At 62.2% G+C, this 25814-nt stretch overlaps 1 protein-coding gene across 1 annotated transcript; it reads left to right on the top strand.

Moving 5' to 3' along the window:
* Positions 1–4004: 4004 nt before the first annotated feature.
* LOC110356643 (glutamate receptor ionotropic, kainate 5-like) lies at positions 4005–25724 on the top strand (the record flags this gene model as incomplete). The annotated part of the gene is given in 22 exon segments (XM_065048160.1): positions 4005–4009; positions 5271–5367; positions 7567–7650; positions 7652–7737; positions 13065–13110; positions 13112–13262; positions 14536–14579; positions 15645–15800; positions 17747–17830; positions 17833–17901; positions 18983–19087; positions 19486–19593; positions 21469–21657; positions 22145–22258; positions 22341–22450; positions 23292–23468; positions 23558–23633; positions 23635–23724; positions 24968–25193; positions 25265–25393; positions 25477–25535; positions 25537–25724. Coding segments are annotated over 22 exon segments (2393 nt in total), but the record flags the coding sequence as incomplete, so codon positions are not given.
* Between the last annotated feature and the right edge of the window lie 90 nt (positions 25725–25814).

The raw sequence follows: 25814 nt of genomic DNA, 5'->3' as shown, positions 1-25814 counted from the left end.
GACAGCCAGTATGAGAGCACGGCCATCAGTGAGTGTGCGGGGCATACTGGTCATACTGGTCATACTGGTCATACTGGTCATACTGGGGCGGGGGGGGACAGCCAGTATGAGAGCACGGCCATCAGTGAGTGTGCTGGGCATACTGGGCATACTGGGCATACTGGGCATACTGGGGCGGGGGGGGACAGCCAGTACGAGAGCACGGCCATCAGTGAGTGTGCGGGGCATACTGGGTGTACTGGGCATACTGGGGCGGGGGGGGGACAGCCAGTACGAGAGCACGGCCATCAGTGAGTGTGCTGGGCATACTGGGTGTACTGGGCATACTGGGGCGGGGGGGGACAGCCAGTACGAGAGCACGGCCATCAGTGAGTGTGCGGGGCATACTGGTCATACTGGTCATACTGGTCATACTGGGCATACTGGGGCGGGGGGGGACAGCCAGTACGAGAGCACGGCCATCAGTGAGTGTGCGGGGCATACTGGGTGTACTGGGCATACTGGTCATACTGGGGCGGGGGGGGGACAGCCAGTACGAGAGCACGGCCATCAGTGAGTGTGCGGGGCAAACTGGGTGTACTGGTCATACTGGTCATACTGGGCATACTGGGCATACTGGGCATACTGGGCATACTGGGGCAGGGGGGGGACAGCCAGTACAAGAGCACGGCCATCAGTGAGTGTGCTGGGCATACTGGGTGTACTGGTCATACTGGTCATACTGGGCATACTGGGCATACTGGGCATACTGGGCATACTGGTCCATACTGGGGCAGGGGGGGACAGCCAGTACGAGAGCACGGCCATCAGTGAGTGTGCGGGGCATACTGGGTGTACTGGTCATACTGGGCATACTGGGGCGGGGGGGGGACAGCCAGTACGAGAGCACGGCCATCAGTGAGTGTGCTGGGCATACTGGTCATACTGGTCATACTGGGGCGGGGGGGACAGCCAGTACGAGAGCACGGCCATCAGTGAGTGTGCTGGGCATACTGGGCATACTGGGGATACTGGGGCGGGGGGGGGACAGCCAGTACGAGAGCACGGCCATCAGTGAGTGTGCGGGACATACTGGGCATACTGGTCATACTGGTCATACTGGTCATACTGGGGATACTGGGCATACTGGTCCATACTGGTCATACTGGTCATACTGGGGCGGGGGGGGACAGCCAGTACGAGAGCACGGCCATCAGTGAGTGTGCGGGGCATACTGGGTGTACTGGTCATACTGGGCATACTGGGGCGGGGGGGGGACAGCCAGTACGAGAGCACGGCCATCAGTGAGTGTGCTGGGCATACTGGTCATACTGGTCATACTGGGGCGGGGGGGGACAGCCAGTACGAGAGCACGGCCATCAGTGAGTGTGCTGGGCATACTGGGCATACTGGGGATACTGGGGCGGGGGGGGGACAGCCAGTACGAGAGCACGGCCATCAGTGAGTGTGCTGGGCATACTGGGTGTACTGGTCATACTGGTCATACTGGGCATACTGGGCATACTGGGTGTACTGGGCATACTGGTCATACTGGGGCGGGGGGGGGGACAGCCAGTACGAGAGCACGGCCATCAGTGAGTGTGCGGGGCATACTGGTCATACTGGTCATACTGGGGATACTGGGGCGGGGGGGGGACAGCCAGTACGAGAGCACGGCCATCAGTGAGTGTGCGGGGCAAACTGGGTGTACTGGTCATACTGGGGCGGGGGGGGACAGCCAGTACGAGAGCACGGCCATCAGTGAGTGTGCTGGTCATACTGGGTGTACTGGTCATACTGGGGCGGGGGGGGGACAGCCAGTACGAGAGCACGGCCATCAGTGAGTGTGCTGGGCAAACTGGGCATACTGGTCATACTGGGGCGGGGGGGGACAGCCAGTACGAGAGCACGGCCATCAGTGAGTGTGCGGGGCATACTGGTCATACTGGTCATACTGGTCATACTGGGCATACTGGGGCGGGGGGGGACAGCCAGTACGAGAGCACGGCCATCAGTGAGTGTACTGGGCATACTGGGTGTACTGGTCATACTGGGCATACTGGTCATACTGGGGCGGGGGGGGGACAGCCAGTACGAGAGCACGGCCATCAGTGAGTGTGCTGGGCATACTGGGTGTACTGGGCATACTGGGCATACTGGGGCGGGGGGGGGACAGCCAGTACGAGAGCACGGCCATCAGTGAGTGTGCGGGGCATACTGGGTGTACTGGGGATACTGGGGCGGGGGGGGGACAGCCAGTACGAGAGCACGGCCATCAGTGAGTGTGCTGGGCATACTGGTCATACTGGGTGTACTGGGCATACTGGTCATACTGGGCATACTGGTCATACTGGGGATACTGGGGCGGGGGGGGGACAGCCAGTACGAGAGCACGGCCATCAGTGAGTGTGCTGGTCATACTGGTCATACTGGGCATACTGGGGCGGGGGGGGACAGCCAGTACGAGAGCACGGCCATCAGTGAGTGTGCTGGTCATACTGGTCATACTGGGCATACTGGGGCGGGGGGGGACAGCCAGTACGAGAGCACGGCCATCAGTGAGTGTGCGGGGCATACTGGGCATACTGGTCATACTGGGGCGGGGGGGGACAGCCAGTACGAGAGCACGGCCATCAGTGAGTGTGCTGGTCATACTGGGTGTACTGGTCATACTGGGGCGGGGGGGGACAGCCAGTACGAGAGCACGGCCATCAGTGAGTGTGCTGGGCATACTGGGGATACTGGTCATACTGGGGCGGGGGGGGACAGCCAGTACGAGAGCACGGCCATCAGTGAGTGTGCTGGGCATACTGGGTGTACTGGGCATACTGGTCATACTGGTCATACTGGGGCGGGGGGGGGACAGCCAGTACGAGAGCACGGCCATCAGTGAGTGTACTGGGCATACTGGTCATACTGGTCATACTGGGGCGGGGGGGGACAGCCAGTACGAGAGCACGGCCATCAGTGAGTGTACTGGCATACTGGTCATACTGGTCATACTGGGGCGGGGGGGGACAGCCAGTACGAGAGCACGGCCATCAGTGAGTGTACTGGGCATACTGGTCATACTGGTCATACTGGGGCGGGGGGGGGACAGCCAGTACGAGAGCACGGCCATCAGTGAGTGTACTGGTCATACTGGTCATACTGGTCATACTGGGGCGGGGGGGGACAGCCAGTACGAGAGCACGGCCATCAGTGAGTGTGCTGGGCATACTGGGCATACTGGGCATACTGGGGCGGGGGGGGGACAGCCAGTACGAGAGCACGGCCATCAGTGAGTGTGCGGGACATACTGGGCATACTGGTCATACTGGTCATACTGGTCATACTGGGGATACTGGGCATACTGGTCCATACTGGTCATACTGGTCATACTGGGGCGGGGGGGGGACAGCCAGTACGAGAGCACGGCCATCAGTGAGTGTGCTGGGCAAACTGGGCATACTGGGGATACTGGGGCGGGGGGGGGACAGCCAGTACGAGAGCACGGCCATCAGTGAGTGTGCGGGACATACTGGGCATACTGGTCATACTGGTCATACTGGTCATACTGGGGATACTGGGCATACTGGTCCATACTGGTCATACTGGTCATACTGGGGCGGGGGGGGGACAGCCAGTACGAGAGCACGGCCATCAGTGAGTGTGCGGGGCATACTGGTCATACTGGGCATACTGGGGATACTGGTCATACTGGGCATACTGGGCATACTGGGGATACTGGTCATACTGGGCATACTGGGCATACTGGTCATACTGGGGATACTGGTCCATACTGGTCATACTGGGCATACTGGGGCGGGGGGGGACAGCCAGTACGAGAACACGGCCATCAGTGAGTGTGCTGGGCATACTGGTCATACTGGGGATACTGGTCATACTGTTCATACTGGTCATACTGGGCATACTGGGTGTACTGGTCATACTGGTCATACTGGTCCATACTGGTCCATACTGGGCATACTGGTCATACTGGTCCATACTGGTCCATACTGGGCATACTGGGTGTACTGGTTATAATGAGGTACTGGTTTGTACTGGTTATACTGGGGGCTGCAGCAGGAGCCTGTCCTGGCAGAGACTGTCCTGGGGCACTGGGAGGGACTGGGATGGACTGGAGGGACTGGGAGGGACTGGGATGGACTGGGGGGGTCACTGGTGTGTACTGGTGTGAATTGGTGTGTACTGGTGTGAACTGGTGCCCCCAGTGTGCCAGGTCCTGCCCAGGGGGGTGCTGTGTGTCCTGGGGCACTGGGAGGGACTGGGAGGGACTGGGAGGGACTGGGATGGACTGGGATGGACTGGGATGGGACTGGGATGGACTGGGATGGAACTGGGATGGGACTGGGATGGACTGGGATGGACTGGGAGGGACTGGGAGGGAACTGGGAGGGACTGGGATGGACTGGGAGGGACTGGGAGGGACTGGGATGGACTGGGAGGGACTGGGATGGACTGGGAGGGACTGGGAGGGACTGGGATGGACTGGGGGGGATTGGGATGGACTGGGAGGGACTGGGATGGACTGGGGGGGATTGGGGGGTCACTGGGGGGGTCACTGGGGGGTCACTGGTGTGTACTGGTGTGTACTGGTGTGTACTGGTGTGAACTGGTGTGAACTGGTGCCCCAGTGTGCCAGGTCCTGCCCAGGGGGGTGCTGTCTGTCCTGGGTCACTGGTGTGAACTGGTGTGAACTGGTGTGAACTGGTGTGAACTGGTGTGAACTGGTGCCCCAGTGTGCCAGGTCCTGCCCAGGGGGTGCTGTCTGTCCTGGGGCACTGGGGTCACTGGTGTGTACTGGTGTGAACTGGTGTGAACTGGTGTGTACTGGTGTGAACTGGTCTCCCCAGTGTGCCAGGTCCTGCCCAGGGGGGTGCTGTCTGTCCTGGGGCACTGGGAGGGACTGGGATGGACTGGGATGGACTGGGATGGAACTGGGAGGGACTGGGAGGGACTGGGATGGACTGGGATGGACTGGGATGGACTGGGAGGGACTGGGATGGACTGGGATGGACTGGGATGGACTGGGATGGACTGGGAGGGACTGGGATGGACTGGGAGGGACTGGGATGGACTGGGGGGGGTCACTGGTGTGAACTGGTGTGAACTGGTGTGAACTGGTGTGAACTGGTGCCCCAGTGTGCCAGGTCCTGCCCAGGGGGGTGCTGTCTGTCCTGGGGCACTGGGAGGGACTGGATGGACTGGGATGGACTGGGATGGACTGGGATGGACTGGGGGGGTCACTGGTGTGTACTGGTTTGAACTGGTGTGAACTGGTGCCCCAGTGTGCCAGGTCCTGCCCAGGGGGTGCTGTCTGTCCTGGGTCCGGCCGCCAGCCCGGCCGCCGCTGCCACCGTCAGCCACATCTGCGGGGACAAGGAGGTGAGGGACCCCCCAAAACACCCCGGGACCCCAAAACAGCCCGGGACCCCAAAACAACACCCCGGGACCCCCCAAAACACACCGGGACCCCAAAACAACACCCCGGGACCCCCCAAAACACACCGGGACCCCAAAACAACACCCCGGGACCCCAAAACAACACCCCGGGACCCCAAAACAAACACCCCGGGACCCCGAAACACCCCGGGACCCCAAAACAAACACCCCGGGACCCCAAAACAACACCCCGGGACCCCGAAACAGCCCGGGACCCCAAAACAACACCCCGGGACCCCGAAACAACACCCCGGGACCCCCCAAAACACACCGGGACCCCAAAACAGCCCGGGACCCCAAAACAGCCCGGGACCCCCAAAACACACCGGGACCCCAAAACAGCCCGGGACCCCAAAACAACACCCCGGGACCCCCAAAACACCCCGGGACCCCAAAACACCCCGGGACCCCAAAACAAACACCCCGGGACCCCAAAACAGCCCGGGACCCCAAAACAGCCCGGGACCCCCAAAACACCCCGGGACCCCAAAACACCCCGGGACCCCAAAACACACCGGGACCCCAAAACACCCCGGGACCCCAAAACACCCCGGGACCCCCCAAAACACCCCGGGACCCCAAAACACCCCGGGACCCCAAAACAACACCCCGGGACCCCAAAACAAACACCCCGGGACCCAAAACAAACACCCCGGGACCCCCCAAAACACCCCGGGACCCCAAAACACACCGGGACCCCAAAACACCCCGGGACCCCAAAACAAACACCCCGGGACCCCAAAACACCCCGGGACCCCAAAACACCCGGGACCCCCAAAACACACCGGGACCCCAAAACACACCGGGACCCCAAAACACCCCGGGACCCCAAAACAAACACCCTGGGACCCCAAAACACCCCGGGACCCCAAAACACCCTGGGACCCCAAAACACCCCGGGACCCCCCAAACACCCCGGGACCCCAAAACACACCGGGACCCCAAAACAGCCCGGGACCCCCAAAACACCCCGGGACCCCAAAACAGCCCGGGACCCCCAAAAAACACCCCGGGACCCCCAAACACCCCTGACCCCCCAAAACACCCCGGGACCCAAAAACACCCCGGGACCCCCAACCCCCCCTGACCCCCTGGGAACCCCCAAAAACACCCCGGACCCCCCAAACACCCCGGGACCCCCTGGGAACCCCCAAAAACACCCCGGGACACCCCAAAACACCCCGGGACCCCCTGGGAACCCCCCAAAAACACCCCAGGACCCCAAAACACCCCGGGACCCCCAAACCCCCCTGACCCCCTGGGAAACCCCCAAAAACACCCCGGGACCCCCCAAAAACACCCCGGGACACCCCTGACCCCCTGGGAACCCCTGAACCCCCCAGACCCCCTGGGACCCCCCCCAGACCCCCTGAACCCCCCAGGGACCCCAAAACTGGGACCCAGGGACCCCTGAACACCCCTGGGACCCCCAAAAAACCCTCTGTGACCCCAAAACTGGGACCTTGGGGACCCCCCAGACCCCCTGAACCTCCTGGGACCCCAAAACAGAGACCTGGGGACCCCCCAAACCCCCAAACCCCTCACCCCCCCTGACCCCCGTGACCCCCAGGACCCCCATGACCCCTGTGACCCCCATGACCCCTGTGACCCCGTGACCCCCAGATCCCGCACATCAAGGTGGGCCCCGAGGACGCCCCCCGCCCCCCCTGACCCCTGTGACCCCCCTGACCCCCATGACCCCCGTGACCCCATGACCCCTGTGACCCCCATGACCCCCGTGACCCCCATGACCCCCGTGACCCCCAGATCCCGCACATCAAGGTGGGCCCCGAGGACGCCCCCCAACCCCCCCTGATCCCCATGGACCCCTGTGACCCCCATGACCCCCGTGACCCCCATGACCCCCAGGACCCCCAGGAGCCCCATGACCCCTGTGACCCCCATGACCCCCATGACCCCCATGACCCCTGTGACCTCCCTGACCCCCAGGACCCCCATGACCCCCGTGACCCCCCCGTGACCCCCCATGACCCCCATGACCCCTGTGACCCCGTGACCCCCAGATCCCGCACATCAAGGTGGGCCCCGAGGACGCCCCCCGCCCCCCCATGACCCCTGTGACCCCCCCTGACCCCCATGACCCCCTGACCCCCATGACCCCTGTGACCCCGTGACCCCCAGAACCCGCACATCAAGGTGGGCCCCGAGGACGCCCCCCGCCCCCCCCTGCTGCGCTTCGCCGCCCTCAGCCTGTTCCCCAGCAACCGAGGACGTGAGCCGCGCCGTGGGGGGGCTCCTGCGCAGCCTGCACAGCCCCCCCGCCTCGCTCATCTGCGCGCGCCCCGAGTGTGCGTGGGGCCACGGGGGGGCATTGGGGGGGGTTATAGGGGTTATTGGGGGGCATTGGAGGTCATTGGGGGGGTTATTGGGGGGGTTATAGGGGTCATTGGGGGGGCATTGGGGGGGTTACATGGGGTCATTGGGTGTTTATAGGGGTTATTGGGGGGCATTGGAGGTCATTGGGGGGGTTATAGGGGCCATTGGGGGGTCATTGGGGGGTATGGGGGGTCATTGGGGTTCCTGGGGGTATGGGGGTTATTGGGGGCTCCTGCGCAGCCTGCACAGCCCCCCCGCCTCGCTCATCTGCGCGCGCCCCGAGTGTGCGTGGGGCCACGGGGGGGCGGGGGGGGGTCACGTGGGGTCATTGGGGGGGTTATGGGGGGGTATGGGGGGTCATTGGGGGGGCATTGGGGGGGTTATGGGGGGGTCCTTGGGGGGCTATAGGGGTTATTGGGGATCATTGGGGGGGTTATAGGGGCCATTGGGGGGTCATTGGGGGTCATTGGGGGGGTTACATGGGGATCATGGGGGGTCATTGGGGATCATGGGGGGGTCATTGCAGGGGTTATTGAGGGGTTATGGGGGTTATTGGGGGGTTACATGGGGTTATTTGGGGTCATTGGGTGGGTTATGGGGGGTATGGGGGTCATTGGGGGTCACTGGGGGTCCTGGGGGTATGGGGGTTATTGGGGGCTCCTGCGCAGCCTGCACAGCCCCCCCGCCTCGCTCATCTGCGCGCAGCCCCGAGTGTGCGTGGGGCCACGGGGGGGCGGGGGGGGGGTCATTGGGGTTATTGGGGGCATTGGGGGGCATTGGGGGGGCATTGGGGGGGTTATGGGGGGGTTATAGGGGTTATTGGGGGGCATTGGGGGGGTTATGGGGGGGTCATTGGGGGGTTATAGGGGTTATTGGGGGGCATTGGAGGTCATTGGGGGGGTTATAGGGGTCATTGGGGGGTTATTGGGGGGTTATAGGGGTTATTGGGGGGGCATTGGGGGTATTGGGTGGGTTATGTGGGGTACTGGGGGTCACTGGGGATCATGGGGGGTCATTGCAGGGGTTATTGAGGGGTTATGGGGTTATTGGGGGGTTACATGGTGTTATTTGGGGTCATTGGGTGGGGTATGGGGGGTATGGGGGGGTCATTGGGGGTCCTGGGGGTATGAGGGTTATTGGGGGGTTACATGGGGTTATTTGGGGTCATTGGGTGGGTTATGGGGGGTATGGGGGGGTATGGGGGGTCACTGGGGGTCCCTGGGGGTATGGGGGTTATTGGGGGCTCCTGCGCAGCCTGCACAGCCCCCCCGCCTCGCTCATCTGCGCGCGCCCGAGTTGTGCGTGGGGGCACGGGGGGGCGGGGGGGGGTCATTGGGGGGGTCACATGGGGATCATGGGGGGCCATTGGGGATCATGGGGGGGTCATTGCAGGGGTTATTGGGGGGTTATGGGGGTTATTGGGGGGTTACATGGGGTTATTTGGGGTCATTGGGTGGGTTATGGGGGGGTATGGGGGTCATTGGGGGTCACTGGGGGTCCTGGGGGTATGGGGTTATTGGGGGTCATTGGGTGGGTATGGGGGGTATGGGGGGGTCATTGGGGGTCACTGGGGGGTCTGGGGGTATGGGGGTTATTTGGGGTCATTGGGTGGGTTATGGGGGGTATGGGGGTTATTGGGGGCTCCTGCGCAGCCTGCACAGCCCCCCCGCCTCGCTCATCTGCGCGCGCCCCGAGTGTGCGTGGGGGGCTGGGGGGGCGGGGGGGGGTCACGTGGGGGCATTGGGGGGGGTTATAGGGGTTATTGGGGGGGCATTGGGGGGGTTATTGGGGGGGTTATAGGGGTTATTGGGGGGCCATTGGGGGGGGCATTGGGGGGGTTACATGGGGTCATTGGGGGGGCATGGGTGGGGGTTATTGGGGGGGTTATAGGGGTTTATTGGGGGGCATTGGGGGGGCATTGGGGGGGTTATTGGGGGGGTTATGGGGGGTACTGGGGGGTCATTGGGGGGGCATTGGGGGGTTAACATGGGGGTCATTGGGGGGTTATAGGGGTTATTGGGGGGCATTGGAGGTCATTGGGGGGGTTATAGGGGCCATTGGGGGTCATTGGGGGGGTTATGGGGGGGTATGGGGGGCATTGGGGGGGCATTGGAGGGGTTATGGGGGGGTCATTGGGGGCTATAGGGGTTATTGGGGATCATTGGGGGGGTTATAGGGGTTATTGGGGGTCATTGGGGGGCATTGGGGGGGTTACATGGGGTCATTGGGGTGTTATAGGGGTTATTGGGGGGCATTGGAGGTCATTGGGGGTTATAGGGGCCATTGGGGGGGCATTGGGGGGGTTATGGGGGGGTCATTGGGGTGTTATAGGGGTTATTGGGGGCATGGAGGTCATTGGGGGGGTTATAGGGGTCATTGGGGGGCATTGGGGGGGTTATGGGGGGGTATTGGGGGTCATTGGGGGGGCATTGGGGGGGTTACATGGGGTCATTGGGGTGTTATAGGGGTTATTGGGGGTCATTGGGGATCATGGGGGGGTCATTGCAGGGGTTATTGGGGGTATGGGGGTTATTGGGGGGTTACATGGGGTCATTGGGGGTCATTGGGTGGGTTATGGGGGGTATGGGGGGTCATTGGGGGTCATTGGGGGTCTGGGGGTATGGGGGGTTTATTGGGGGATTACATGGGGTTATTTGGGGTCATTGGGTGGGTTATGGGGGGTATGGGGGGTCATTGGGGGTCACTGGGGGTCCTGGGGGTATGGGGGTTATTGGGGGCTCCTGCGCAGCCTGCACAGCCCCCCCGCCTCGCTCATCTGCGCGCGCCCCGAGTGTGCGTGGGGCCACGGGGGGGCATTGGGGGGGTCATTGGGGGTCATTGGGGGGGTTATGGGGGGTATGGGGGGTCATTGGGGGGCATTGGGGGGTTACATGGGGTCATTGGGGTGTTATAGGGGTTATTGGGGGTCATTGGGGGGGCATTGGGGGGTACTGGGGGTCATTGGGAGTATGGGGGGGTCACTGGGGATCATGGGGGGTCATTGGGGATCATGGGGGGGTCATTGCAGGGGTTATTGGGGGGTTACACGGGGTTATTTGAGGTCATTGGGTGGGTTATGGGGGGGTATGGGGGGTCATTGGGAGGGTTATGGGGGGGTCATTGGGGATCATGGGGGGTCATTGGGGATCATCGGGGGGGTTATGGGGGGGTATTGGGGGTCATTGGGGGGGTCGGGGGGGGGTCATTGGGATCATTGGGGGGTCATTGTGGGGGTTTTAGGGATTATTGGGGGGCTATGGGGGTTATTGGGGGGTTACATCGGGGTTATGGGGGGTATTGGGGGTCATTGGGGGGAGTATGGGGGGGCATTGGGGTTATTGGGGGTTCTGGGGGTTATTGGGGGGGTCATTGGGGTTACATGGGGGGTCATTGGGGGTCATTGGGGGGGTACTGGGGGCATTGGGGGGGGTATGGGGGGTCATTGGGGATCATGGGGGGGTCATTGCAGGGGTTATTTGGGGTTATGGGGGTTATTGGGGGGTTACATGGGGGTTATTTGGGGACATTGGTTGGCTGTTGGGGGGTATTGGGGTCATTGGGGGTTATTGGGTGATTATTGGTGTATTGGGGGGTTTTGGGGGGTTATTGGGGGGGGTCACAGGCCGGGGGGTGTCCCCATTGCCCCCACTGTCCCCACGTCCCCATTGTCCCCATTGTCCCATTGCCCCCATTACCCCCATTGTTCATTGTCCCATTGTCCCACTGTCCCATTGTCCCCTTGTCCCATGTCCCCTTGTCCCATTGTCCCATTGCCCCCATTGTCCCCAATGTCCCCATTGTCCATTGCCCCCAATGTCCCCATTGTCCCATTGTCCCATTGCCCCCATTGTGCCATTGTCCCATTGTCCCCCATTGCCCCCATTGTCCCATTGTCCCATTGCCCCCATTGCCCCCAATGTCCCCATTGCCCCCATTGTCCCCATTGTCCCATTGTCCCCTTGTCCCATTGTCCCATTGTCCCCTTGTCCCATTGCCCCCATTGCCCCCATTGCCCCCAATGTCCCCATTGCCCCCATTGTCCCATTGTCCCCTTGTCCCATTGTCCCATTGTCCCAATTGTCCCATTGCCCCCATTGTCCCCATTGTCCCCATTGCCCCCATTGCCCCCATTGTCCCCATTGTCCCCATTGCCCCCATTGCCCCATTGTCCCCATTGTCCCCATTGTCCCCATTGTCCCATTGTCCCATTGCCCCCATTGTCCCCATTGCCCCCATTGTCCCAACTGTCCCACTGTCCCATTGTCCCATTGTCCCATTGTCCCCATTGTCCCCATTGCCCCCATTGTCCCATTACCCCCATGTACCCCCATTGCCCCCATTGTCCCATTGTCCCCATTGCCCCCCATTGTCCCACTGTCCCACTGTCCCATTGTCCCATTGTCCCATTGTCCCCATTGTCCCCATTGCCCCCAATGTCCCCATTGTCCCATTACCCCCATTACCCCCATTGCCCCCATTGCCCCCACTGTCCCCATTGTCCCATTGCCCCCAATGTCCCCTTGTCCCACTGTCCCATTGTCCCCATTGACCCCATTGCCCCCATTGTCCCCATTACCCCCATTGCCCCCATTGCCCCCATTGTCCCCATTGTCCCCATTGTCCCCATTGTCCCATTGTCCCATTGCCCCCATTGTCCCCATTGCCCCCATTGTCCCACTGTCCCACTGTCCCCATTGTCCCATTGTCCCATTGTCCCCATTGTCCCCATTGCCCCATTGTCCCATTACCCCCATTACCCCCATTGCCCCCATTTGTCCCATTGTCCCCATTGCCCCCATTGTCCCACTGTCCCACTGTCCAATTGTCCCATTGTCCCATTGTCCCCATTGTCCCCATTGCCCCCAATGTCCCCATTGTCCCATTACCCCCATTACCCCCATTGCCCCCATTGCCCCCACTGTCCCCATTGTCCCATTGCCCCCACTGTCCCCTTGTCCATGTCCCATTGTCCCCATTGTCCCCCATTGTCCCCATTGCCCCCAATGTCCCCATTGTCCCATTACCCCCATTGCCGCCCCATTGTCCCACTGTCCCACTGTCCCATTGCCCCCATTGCCCCCATTGTCCCACTGTCCCATTGTCCCATTGTCCCCATTGCCCCCATTGTCCCCATTACCCCCATTGTCCCACTGTCCCACTGTCCCATTATCCCATTGTCCCATTGTCCCCATTGCCCCCATTGTCCCCATTGCCCCCAATGTCCCATTGTCCCCATTGCCCCCATTGCCCCCATTGTCCCATTGTCCCCCTGTCCCACTGTCCCACTGTCCCATTGTCCCCAGGCCTCTGCGGCTGGAGGAGCTGGTGCGGGGGTTCCTGATCTCGCGGGGAGACGCTGTCGGTTCGGGTGCTGGAGGGGGCTCAGGACCCCACCCCCCTGCTCAAGGAGATCCGCGACGACAAGGTCCCCGTCATCGTCATCGACGCCAACGCCTCGGTGGCGCGGCTGGTGCTCAGCAAGGTGGGGGAGGGGGGGCTGGGCTTGGGGGCTGGGGATGTGGGGCAGGGTGACTTGGGGGGCTGGGGATGTGGGGCTGGGGGATGTGGGGTTGGGGATGTGGGGCTGGGGATGTGGGGCTGGGGATTGGCGGGGGGGACTTGGGGGCTGGGGGATGTGGGGCTGGGGGATGTGGGGCTGGGGGATGTGGGGTTGGGGGATGTGGGGCTGGGGGTTGTGGGGCTGAGGACTTGGGGGACTGGGGGATGTGGGGCTGGGGGATGTGGGGCTGGGGATGTGGGGCTGGGGGACTTGGGGGGCTGGGGATGTGGGGCAGGGGACTTGGGCTGGGGGATGTGGGGCTGGGGATATGGGGCTGGGGGATGTGGGGCTGGGGATGTGGGGCTGGGCTTGGGGGGCTTGGGGGATGTGGGGCTGGGGATGTGGGGTTGGGGGATGTGGGGCTGGAGGATGTGGGGCTGGGCTTGGGGGGCTGGGGGATGTGGGGCTGGGGGATGTGGGTTGGGGGATGTGGGGGTTGGGCTTGGGGGGCTGGGGGATGTGGGGCTGGGGATGTGGGGCTGGGGACTTTGGGGCTGGGGGATGTGGGGCTGGGGGATGTGGGGCTGGGGACCTGGGGATCTGGGGACTTGGGGGTCTTGGCTCATAGGGCTTGGGGGATGGAGGCTGTGGATTTGGGGGGCTGGGGGATGTGGGACTGGGGGATGTGGGGCAGGAACTTGGGGGGCTGGAGGATGTGGGCTGGGGATGTGGGTGTGGGGCTGGGCTTGTGGGGCTGGGGACTTGGGCTGGGGGATGTGGGGCTGGGGATGTGGGGCTGGGGATTTGGGGGCTGGGGTTTGGGGGCTGGGGACTTGGGGGGCTGTGAGATGAAGGGTTGGGGATGTGGGGCTGGGGGTTGTGGGGCTGGGAGATGTGGGGCTGGGGATTGGCGGGGGGGACTTGGGGGGCTGGGGGATGTGGGGCTGGGGACTTGGGGGCTGGGGGATGTGGGGCTGGGGGATGTGGGGCTGGGGACTTGGGGGGCTGGGGGATGTGGGGCTGGGGACTTGGGGGACTGGGGGATGTGGGGGGCCAGGGGTTGTGGGGCTGGGGGCTTGGGGAGCTGTGGGGCAGAGGGACAGGCCATGGGCAGGGCTGCTATGGGGCAGGGCCGCTATGGGGCTGGGCCGCCATGGGGCAGGGGGACAGGCCATGGGCAGGGCCGCTATGGGGCAGGGCCGCCATGGGGCAGGGCCGCCATGGGGCAGGGCCGCCATGGGGCAGACCCCCCTGTTCCCCCCCAGGCCGCTGAGCTGGCATGACCTCGGCCTTCTACAAGTACATCCTGACCACCATGGTGAGTCCTGACCCCCACTGACCCCACGTTGACCCCCCGTTGACCCCCAGTGACCCCCATTGACCCCATTGACCCCCAGTGACCCCCCTTGACCCCACTGACCCCGTTGACCCCATTGACTTGTGTTGACCATGTTGACCATTTGACCCATTGACTCACGTTGACCCCATTGACCCCCATTGACCCCATTGACCCACATTGACCCCCACTGACCCCTGTTGACCCCCATTGACCCCCATTGACCCCCATTGACCCATTGACCCCCACTGACCCCTGTTGACCCCCATTGACCCCTGTTGACCCCCATTGACAACCACTGACCCCCGTTGACCCCCATTGCCTCCCATTGAACCCATTGCCCCCATTGACCCCATTGACCTCATTGACCCCCATTGACCCCATTGACCCCATTGACTTCCATTGACCCCCATTGACCCCTGTTGACCAACACTAACCCCATTGACCCCATTGACCCCATTGACCCCCACTGACCCCATTGACCCCTGTTGACCCCCATTGACCCCCATTGACCCCCATTGACCCCATTGACCCCCACTGACCCCCATTGACCCCCGTTGACCCCCATTGCCTCCCATTGAACCCATTGCCCCCCATTGACTCCCATTGACCCCATTGACCCTCATTGACCCCCATTGACCCCGTTGACCCCATTGACTTCCATTGACCCCCATTGACCCCTGTTGACCCAACACTAACCCCATTGACCCCATTGACCCGATTGACTTCCATTGACCCCCATTAACTCCTGTTGCCCCCCATTGCCCCCATTGCCCCCCATTGCCCCGATTGACCCCGTTGACTCCTGTTGACCCCCATTGACCCCCATTGACCCCATTGACCCCCATTGACCCCCATTGACTCCTGTTGACCCCTATTGACCCCCATTGACCCCCATTGACTCCTGTTCCCCCCATTGCCCCCCATTGCTCCCCATTGCCCCCAATTGACCCCGTTGACTCCCATTGACCCCCATCGACCCCCATTGACTCCCATTGACCCCCATCGACCCCCATTGACCCTTGACCCCCCCTGTGCCCCCCCCAGGACTTCCCTCTGCTGCGCCTGGGGGGCGACGCCCCCCGCTCGGTCCTGGGCTTCTCCATGTTCAACACCAGCCATCGCTTCTACCCCGAGTTCGTGCGCAGCCTCAACATGTCGTGGCGCGAGAGCTGCGAGCGCGGCCCCTACCCCGGCCCCGCGGTGAGGGGGGGACCCCGAGACCCCCGCGGGGACCCCGAAATGGGGGGGGGACCCACAAACCCCGGAGGGGCCCAAAAACCCAATAGGAAGCCAATGGGGGGCCCAAAGCTTCAGGGAACCCAACGATCTTGGGGGGAATTGGGGGGTCTCGGGGGGTGCTCAATGATCTGGGGGAACCCAATGATCTTGGGGGGAACCCAATGCTCTTGGGGGGAACCAATGATCTGGGGGGAGCTCAATGATCTTGGGGGGAACCCAACGATCTTGGGGGGAATTGGGGGGTCTTGGGGGGAACTCAATGATCTTGGAGGGGATCTGGGGGTCTTGGGGGGGATCTGGGGGTCTTGGGGGGAACTCAGTGATCTGGGGGGAACCCAATGCTCTTGGGGGGAACCCAATGATCTGGGGGGGAACCCAATGCTCTTGGGGGGAACCCAACGATCTTGGGGGAATTGGGGGGGTCTTGGGGGGAACTCAATGATCTTGGGGAGATCTGGGGGTCTTGGGGGGGATCTGGGGGTCTTGGAGGGGATCTGGGGGTCTTGGGGGGAACTCAGTGATCTGGGGGGAACCCAATGCTCTTGGGGGGAACCCAATGATCTGGGGGAGCTCAATGATCTTGGGGGGAACCCAACGATCTTGGGGGGAATTGGGGGGTCTTGGGGGGAACTCAATGATCTTGGAGGGGATCTGGGGGTCTTGGGGGGGATCTGGGGGTCTTGGAGGGGATCTGGGGGTCTTGGGGGGACAGAGAGGGACCCCAAAAGTCAAGTGGGACCCTGAAATATGGGGGAGGACCCTAAAAATAGTTGCGGGACCTCAGAAACCCAATGGGAACCCAACGGGGAACTCAATGATCTTGGGGCAACTCAACGATCTTTTGGGGTGACTCAACGATCTTGGGGTGACTCAACGATCTTGGGGCAACTCAATGGTCTTGTTCCCCAACTCAATGGTCTTGTTCCCCAACTCAATGGTCTTGGGGCAACTCAACGATCTTGGGGTGAACCCAACGACCCTTTGGGTCAACCCAATGACCTTTTAGGTCAACTCAACGATCTTGGGGCAACCCAGTGGTCCTTTGGGTCAACTCAATGACCCTTTGGGTCAACTCAATGATCTTGGGGGGAACTCAATGGTCTTGGGTCAACCCAACGACCCTTTGGGTCAACCCAACGATCTCTTGGGTCAACTCAACGATCTTGGGGCAACTCAATGGTCTTGTTCCCCAACTCAATGGTCTTGGGGCAACCCAACGATCTTTGGGGTCAACCCAACGGTCTTTGTGGTCAACCCAACGACCCTTTGGCATCAACTCAATGACCCTTTGGGTCAACCCAACGGTCTTTGGGGTCAACCCAGCGACCCTTTGGCGTCAACTCAATGACTCTTTGGGTCAACCCAACGATCTCTGGGGTCAACCCAACGATCTTTGGGGTCAACCCAACGACCCTTTGGGGTCAACTCAATGACCCTTTGGCGTCAACCCAACGATCTTTGGGGTCAACCCAACGACCCTTTGGCGTCAACTCAATGACCCTTTGGGTCAACCCAACGGTCTTTGGGGTCAACTCAATGACCCTTTGGGTCAACCCAATGGTCTTTGGGGTCAACCCAGCGACCCTTTGGGTCAACTCAATGACCCTTTGGGTCAACCCAAACGATCTTTGGGTCAACCCAACGACCTTTTGGGTCAACTCAATGACCCTTTGGGTCAACCCAACGATCTTTGGGGTCAACCCAGTGACCCTTTGGGTCAACTCAATGACCCTTTGGTCAACCCAACGATCTTGGGGTCAACCCAACAACCCTTTGGGTCAACTCAATGACCCTTTGGGTCAACCAACGGTCTTTGGGGTCAACCCAGCGACCCTTTGGTGCGCCCCACGGCCCGTGGGGGGTGCCTGAGGCCGTCCGTGTGTCCGTGTGTCCGGTGTGTCCGGCAGCTGTCGGCCGCGCTGCTGTTCGACGCGCTGCACGTGGTGGTCGGCGCCGTGCGCGAGCTCAACCGCAGCCAGGACATCGGGGCGGGCGCCCCCTGGGCTGCGGGACCCCCGGCATCTGGCCCCACGGCACCAGCCTCATGAACTACCTGCGCATGGTGAGAGCGCCCCCAAACCCCCCCGGGACCCCAAAACCCACCCCCTGGGGACCCAAAACCCCCTGGGGACCTCAAACCTGCATGGGACCCCTAAACCCCCCCGGGACCCCAAAACCTGACCCAGGGACCTCATAACCCACCCGGGGACCCCAAAACCCCCTAGGGACCCCATGACCCACCCAGGACCCCCAAAACCTGAGCCAGGACCCCAAACCTGCATGGGACCCCAAAATCTGACCCGGGACCCCAAACCTACATTGGGACCCCATAACCCACCTGGGACCCCAAAACCTGACCCAGGGACCCCGAAACCTGCATGGGGAACCCAAAACCTGACCCGGGGACCCCAAATACCCCCCCAGGACTCCAAAACCTACCCAGGGACCCAAAATCTGACCCGGGGACCCCAAAACCCCCTGGGGACCCCAAACCTGCGTGGGACCCCATAACCCACCCGGGCCCCCAAAATCTGACCTGGGGACCCCAAACCTGCATTGGGATCCTATAACCCACCCAGGACCCCAAAGACCCTGGGGACCCCCAAAACCTGCCTCAAGGAACCCAAACCCCTCGGGGACCCCAAATAACCCCCTGGCACCTCCAAACCTCCATGGGACCCCCAAACCTCCATGGACCCCGTAACCTACCCGGGGACCCCAAAACCTGACCCGGGGACCCCAAAATCTGACCAGGGGACCCCAAACCTCCATGGGACCCCCAAACTCACCTCTGGGGACCCCAAAGACCCTGGGAACCCCAAAACCCCCTGAGCACCCCAAACCCTCCCTGGGGACCCCAAAACCCACCTGGGACCCCAAAACCTGTCTCAGGGACCCCAAAACCCCCCTGGAGACCCCAAAACCCATCCTGGGGGTCCTGGATTGTTCTGGGGACCCCAAAAACCCCTCCAGGGGACCCCAAAACCCTCCCCCGGGGGGACCCAGAAACCTCCTGAGGGTCCTCAAATAACCCCGGGGGGGACCCCAAAACCCCCCCTGGGGGTCCCCAAGACCCTCCTGGGGGGACCCCAAGACCCCCCCCCCCCCCGTTTTTGGGGTGCTGAGGTTTTGGGGTCCCGCAGGTGGAGTACGAGGGGCTGACGGGGCGCGTGGAATTCAACAGCAAAGGGCAGCGAACCAACTACAGCCTGAGCGTGCTGGAGGCCGGGCGGGACGGCAGCCGGCAGGTCCGCCCATGGCTGCCCCATAGCTGCCCCATAGCTGCCCCATAGCGCCCCAAAAATGACCCACATCGCCCCCCAAATGACCCACATCTGCCCCATCATTGCCCCAAATCCCAAACCATCTGCGCCCTGCATGGCATCGCCCCCATTGCACCCACACTCTGCCCCATGGCTGCCCCATGGCTGCCCCATAGCGCCCCAAAAATGACCCACATCTGCCCCATAAGCGCCCTAAATCCCAAACCATCTGTGCACTGCATGGCATCCCCCCCATTGCACCCACCCTCTGCCCCATAGCTGCCCCATGGCTGCCCCATAGCTGCCCCATAGCTGCCCATGGCTGCCCCATATCTGCCCCATGGCTGCCCCATAGCTGCCCCACACCTGCCGTGTCCCCCCAGGTGGGCGTGTGGTTCTCCAACCGCACCCTGGCCATGGACGCCACCACCTTGACCTTCAACGCCTCGGCCAGCCTGGCCAACCGGACCCTCATCGTCACCACCATCCTGGTGAGGCGGGGGGACACGACCCCATGGGGGGTCACCATGGGGGGGTCACCATGGGGGGGTCACCATGGGGTCATCTTGGGGTCTCCTTGGGTTCCCGTTGGGTTGTCCCCATCACAATGTCCATGCACTTGAGACCCCCATTGGGCTCCATTGGTTCCCGTTGGATTCCGTTGGGTTCTGTTGGGTTCCTGTTGAGTTCCGTTGAGTTTCGTTGAGTTTCGTTGAGTTCTATTGGGTTCCCGTTGGGTTCCCATTGGGTTCCCGTTGGGTTCCATTAGTTCCCGTTGACTTCCGTTGGGTCTCTTTGGGTTCTCTTGGGTCCCGTTGGGTCCCGTTGAGTTCCATTGAGTTCCATTGGGTTCTGTTGGGTTTTATTGGGTTCTGTTGGGTTTCATTGTTTCCGGTTGAGTCCCATTGAGTCCAATTGGGTCTCGTTGGGTTCCGTTGAGTTTCGTTGAGTTCCATTGGGTTCCGTTGAGTCCCGTTGGGTCCCATTGGGTCCCATTGGGTTCCCGTTGTGTTCCATTTGTTCCCATTGGGTCTTCATTGGTTCCCGTTGAGTTCCGTTGGGTCCCGTTGGGTTCCTGTTGGGTTCCATTGGTTCCTGTTGAGTTCCGTTGAGTTCTGTTGGGTTCTGTTGAGTTCCGCTGAGTTCCCATTGGGTCTCCATTGGTTCCCATTGGGTCTCCATTGGGTTCCGTTGAGTTCCTTTGGGTTCCGTTGGTTCCCGTTGGGTCCTGTTGGGTCCCGTTGGGTTCCTTTGGGTTCCGTTGGTTCCCTTTGAGTCCCGTTGGGTCCTGTTGGGTTCCATTGAGTTCTGTTGGGTTCCATTGGGTTCCATTGGGTCCCGTTGAGTTCCCGTTGAGTTCCGTTGGGTCCCATTGAGTTCCCGTTAGGTCCCATTGGGTCCTGTGAGTTTCATTGGTTCCCGTTGAGTTGCGTTGGGCCTCGTTAGGTCCCGTTGTGTTCCATTGGGTCTCCATTGGTTCCTGTTGAGTTCTGTTGGGTCTCTTTGGGTCCCGTTGGGTTCCATTGGTTCCTGTTGAGTTCTGCTAAGTTCTGTTGGGTTCCGTTGAGTTCCGTTGGGTTCCCATTGGGTCCCGTTGAGTTCCATTGAGTTCCGTTGGGTTCTTTTGGGTTCCCGTTGAGTTCCTGTTTGGTGTCCATTGGTTCCCGTTGGGTTTCATCGTGTTCTGTTGGTTCCTGTTGGGTTCTGTTGAGTTCCGTTGGGTTCCATTGGGTGAGTTCCATTGAGTTCCATTGGGTCCCATTGGTTCCCGTTGGGTCCCGTTGGGTTTCATTGGGTTTCGTTGTGTTCCGTTGGGTCCCACTGAATTCCATTGAGTTCCTGTTTGGTCTCCATTGGTTCCCGTTGAGTCCCGTTGGGTCCCATTGGGTTCCATTGGTTCCTGTTGGGCTCCGTTGAGTCCCGTTGGGTCCCATTGGGTCCCTTTGAGTCCTGTTGGGTCCCGTTGAGTTCTGTTGGGTCTCAATTGGTTCCCGTTGGGTTCTGTTGAGTTCCATTGGGTTCCCGTTTGGTCTCCATTGGTTCCCGTTGGGTCCCGTTGGATTCCATTGGTTCCTGTTGGGTTCCGTTGAGTCCCGTTGGGTCCCATTGGGTCCCTTTGAGTCCCGTTGGGTCCCGTTGAGTTCCGTTGGGTCTCCATTGGTTCCCGTTGGGTTCTGTTGAGTTCCGTTGGGTTCCCGTTGGGTCTCCATTGAGTTCCATTGAGTTCCATTGATTCCCGTTGGGTTCCGTTGAGTTCCATTGGTTTCCATTGGGTACTGTTGGGTTCCATTGGTTCCCGTTGGGTTCCCGTTGGGTCCTCATCGGGTCCCCCAGCACCCCCCTCGCTGACCCCCGTGTCCCCCCAGGAGAACCCCTACGTGATGCGCGTGGGGGGCTCCCCGGAGCGCTACGAGGGTTTCTGCGTGGACATGCTGACCGAACTGGCCGCGCTGCTCAACTTCCGCTTCCAGCTGCGCCTGGTGGGGGATGGGCTGTACGGGGCCCCCGAGCCCAACGGCTCCTGGACCGGGATGGTGGGCGAGCTCATCAACCGGGTACGCGCGGTGGATTTGGGGGGTCCCCGGGGGGTTTTGGGGGTCTGGGAAGGGAATGATGGTCTGGGGTGGGTTCTGGGGGGTGTCCTGGCTGGGTTCTGGGGGTTTTGGGGTGTCCTGGGGAAATCCATGGGGGGATTTATAGGGGATTTTGGGGTGTCCCAGGATGGGTTTTGGGGTGTCCCGGGGTGGGTTTTGGGGTGTCCTGGGGCAGTTTTTGGGGTGTCCTGGGTGGATTTCAGGGGTCCCGGGATGGGTTTTGGGGAGTCCTGGAGTGGATTTTGGGATGTCCCGGGGTGGATTTTGGGGTGTCCCAGGGTGGATTTTGGGGTGTCCCCGGTCTGTTTTTCGGGGCCATTTGTCCCATTTCCCGCCTCTCCCGAATCAACACCCCCTGCGACCTTTGGGGTGTCGGGGGGATATTGGGGTGCCCTGCGGGGGGGTCACTGGATATCGGGGTGTCCCCCCCACCCCCGTGTCCCCCCAGAAAGCCGACCTGGCTGTGGCCGCCTTCACCATCACGGCCGAGCGCGAGAAGGTCATCGACTTCTCCAAACCCTTCATGACGTTGGGGATCAGCATCCTCTACCGCGTCCACATGGTACCGGGGGGTCCCCAAAACCCGGGGGGGACCCCGGGGGGGTCCGGGGGGGGCGGTGACCGACGTGTCCCCCCCATTCCAGGGTCGCCGACCCGGGTATTTCTCCTTCCTGGACCCGTTCTCGCCGGCCGTCTGGTTCTTCATGCTCTTGGCCTACTTGGCCGTCAGCTGCGTCCTCTTCTTGGCCGCGCGGTGAGGGGGGGACCCCAAAATACACCCCCACGGGGGCACCCCCAGTGCTGCCGGACCCCAAGACAGAGTTTGGGGGGTGCAGGGGGGGTCCCAGGGGGGGCACTGGTGGGTTTTGAGGGAGCTCCAGGGACACTGTGGTGGGTCCATGATGGGTTTTGGGGTCCTGGTGGGTCCATGATGGGTTTTGGGGTCACCTCAGGGTTCTGTGGACACTGAGGGGTCCTGGTGGGTCTGTGATGGGTTTTGGGGTGCAGGGAGGTCCCATTGGGTGCATGATGGGTTTAGGGGTCCCCTCGGCATTCTGGTGACATTGACAGGTCCATGATGGATTTTGGGGTGCAGGGGGTCCTGGTGGGTCCATGATGGGTTTTAGGGTTCTGGTGGGTCCATGATGGGTTTTGGGTGCAGGGAGGTCCCATTGGGTCCATAATGGGTTTAGGGGTCCCCTCGGCATTCTGGTGACATTGAGGGGTCCATGATGGGTTTAGGGGTCCCCTCAGTGTTCTGGTAACATTGAGGGGTCCATGATGGGTCCATGATGGGTTTAGGGGTCCCCTCGGCATTCTGGTGACATTGAGGGGTCCATGATGGGTTTTGGGGTCCCTTCAGCATTCTGGTGACATTGAGGGGTCCTGGTGGGTCCATGATGGGCTTTGGGGTGCAGGGAGGTCCCATTGGGTCCATGATGGGTTTTGGGGTGCAGGGAGGTCCCATTGGGTCCATGGTGGGTCCATGATGGGTTTAGGGGTCCCCTCGGCATTCTGGTGCCACCTGGGTTCCCTGAGCCTCCCGGTGGCTCCCGGGGTGTCCCTGACACCACGTGTCCCCATCCCCCCCCCAGACTGAGCCCCTACGAGTGGTACCACCCCCACCCGTGGCCGCGCGAGCAGCAGCGCCCCCTGCTGGAGAACCAGTTCACGCTGGGGACCAGCCTGTGGCTGCCGGTGGGCGGGTTCATGCAGCAGGGCTCCGAGGTGCTGCCCCGCGCGCTCTCCACCCGCTGCGTCAGCGGCGTCTGGTGAGACCGGGGGGGTGGGGCGGGGTGGGGGGGGGGGGGCCACATCTGGATGACCCCCCCCCTGACCACCCCATGGGGCGTTCGGGTAGGTGGGCGTTCACCCTCATCATCATCTCGTCCTACACGGCCAACCTGGCGGCGTTCCTGACGGTGCAGCGCATGGAGGGTGCCCGTGGAGTCGGCCGACGACCTGGCCGACCAGACCAACATCGAGTACGGGACCATCCACGCCGGCTCCACCATGACCTTCTTCCAGGTGGGGGGGGCGGGGGGGGTGGGGGGGGGTGTGGAAATGGGGGGGGGGGGGGTGCAGGTGTGGGGTGTGCTGCCCCACACCCAACCAACCCAACACAACGCAACTGGGGTCAACTCAACCCAACCAACCCCAACCCAACGTGGGTCAACCCAACCCAACCAACCCAACGTGGGTCAACCTAACCCAACCAACTCAACCCAACCCAACGTGGGTCAACCCAACCCAACCAACTCAACCCAACCCAACGTGGGTCAACCCAACCCAACCAACTCAACCCAACTCAACCCAACCTGGGTCAATCCAACCTGGGTCAACCCAACCCAACCTGAGTCAACTCAACCCAACTGGGGTCAACTCAACCCCAACCAACCCAACCTGGGACAACCCAACCCAACCATCTCAACCCACCCCAACTGGGGTCAACCCAACTCAACCCAACCAACCCAACCCATCCAACCCAACCCAACTGGGGTCAACTCCACCCAACCCAACGCAACCTGGGTCAGCCCAACCCAACCAACCCAACCCAGCCTGGGTCAACCCAACCCAACCCAACCCAACCTGGGTCAACCCAACCAACCCAACCTGGGTGAACCCAACCCAACCCAACCTGGGTCAACCCAACCAACCCAACCTGGGTCAACCCAACCCAACCCAACCTGGGTCAACTCAACCAACCCAACTGGGGTCAACTCAACCCATCCAACCCAACCTGGGTCAACTCACCAACTCAACCCAACTCAACCCAACCCAACTCAACCTGGGTTGACCCAACCACCCCAGGCCAACTCAACCCAACTCAACCAACCCAACCCAACCCAGGTCATCTCAACCCAAGCCAACCTGGGTCAACTCAACCCAACTCAACCAAGCCAACCCAACCCAACTCAACCTGGGTTGACCCAACCACCCCAGGCCAACTCAACCCAACCAACCCAACCCAACCCGGCTCAACTCAACCCAACTCAACCAACCCAACCCAACCCAGGTTGACCCAACCACCCCAGGCCAACTCAACCCAACCAACCCAACCCAACCCGGCTCAACTCAACCCAACTCAACCAACCCAACCCAACCCAGGTTGACCCAACCACCCCAGGCCAACTCAACCCAACTCAACCCAGCTCAACTCAACCCAACCTGGCTCAACCCAACCCAACTCAACCAACCCACCCCCCACCCTCCCCTCCCCCCAACCTCCACGCCGCCGCCCCCCACTCCCGTGTCCCGCCCCCCTCCCCAGAACTCGCGCTACCAGACCTACCAGCGCATGTGGAACTACATGCAGTCCAAGCAGCCCAGCGTGTTCGTGAAGAGCACGGAGGAGGGCGTCGCGCGCGTCCTCAACTCCAAGTACGCCTTCCTGCTCGAGTCCACCATGAACGAGTACCACCGGCGCCACAACTGCAACCTCACCCAGATCGGGGGGCTGCTGGACACCAAGGGCTACGGCATCGGGATGCCGCTGGGTACGGGGGGGTGGCGGGGGGGAGGGGGAGGGGGGCCCGCGACCCCCGCGGTGACGGTGGCGCCGTTGCAGGGTCGCCGTTTCGGGACGAGATCACCTTGGCCATCCTGCAGCTGCAGGAGAACAACCGGCTGGAGATCCTCAAGAGGAAGTGGTGGGAGGGGGGACACTGCCCCAAGGAGGAGGATCACCGCGCCAAAGGTGCCGCCGGGAGGGACCCAGGCGTCCGGGAGGCGGGAGGGGGACACCGGGTGACCCCCCCCCGTGCCATCCGATGTCGCTAGGGTTGGGGATGGAGAACATCGGCGGCATCTTCGTGGTGCTGGTGTGCGGGCTGGTGGTCCGCCGTCCTGGTGGCCGTCGTGGAGTTCGTCTGGGCCACGCGGCGCTCGGCTGAGAGCCAGGAGGTCCCCGGGGGACCCAGGCGTTCGGGAGGGACCCAGGAGGCCAGGGGCGGGGGGTGTTGGCGGGGAGGGAGGACCCAGGCGTTCGGGAGGGACCCAGGCGTCCGGGAGGGACCCGGGAGTCCGGGGTCTGGGGGTGTTGGTGGGGTGGGTGGGGAGGAGGGGGGGACCCAGGAGTCTGGGAGGGACCCAGGTGTCCGGGGGGGTGGGGAGGAGGA

The sequence above is a fragment of the Columba livia genome, unplaced genomic scaffold (genome assembly GCF_036013475.1).
Source record: "Columba livia isolate bColLiv1 breed racing homer unplaced genomic scaffold, bColLiv1.pat.W.v2 Scaffold_2106, whole genome shotgun sequence".
Classification (NCBI taxonomy): Eukaryota; Metazoa; Chordata; class Aves; order Columbiformes; family Columbidae; genus Columba; species Columba livia.
This window is presented reverse-complemented; position numbering and strand designations above follow the sequence as displayed.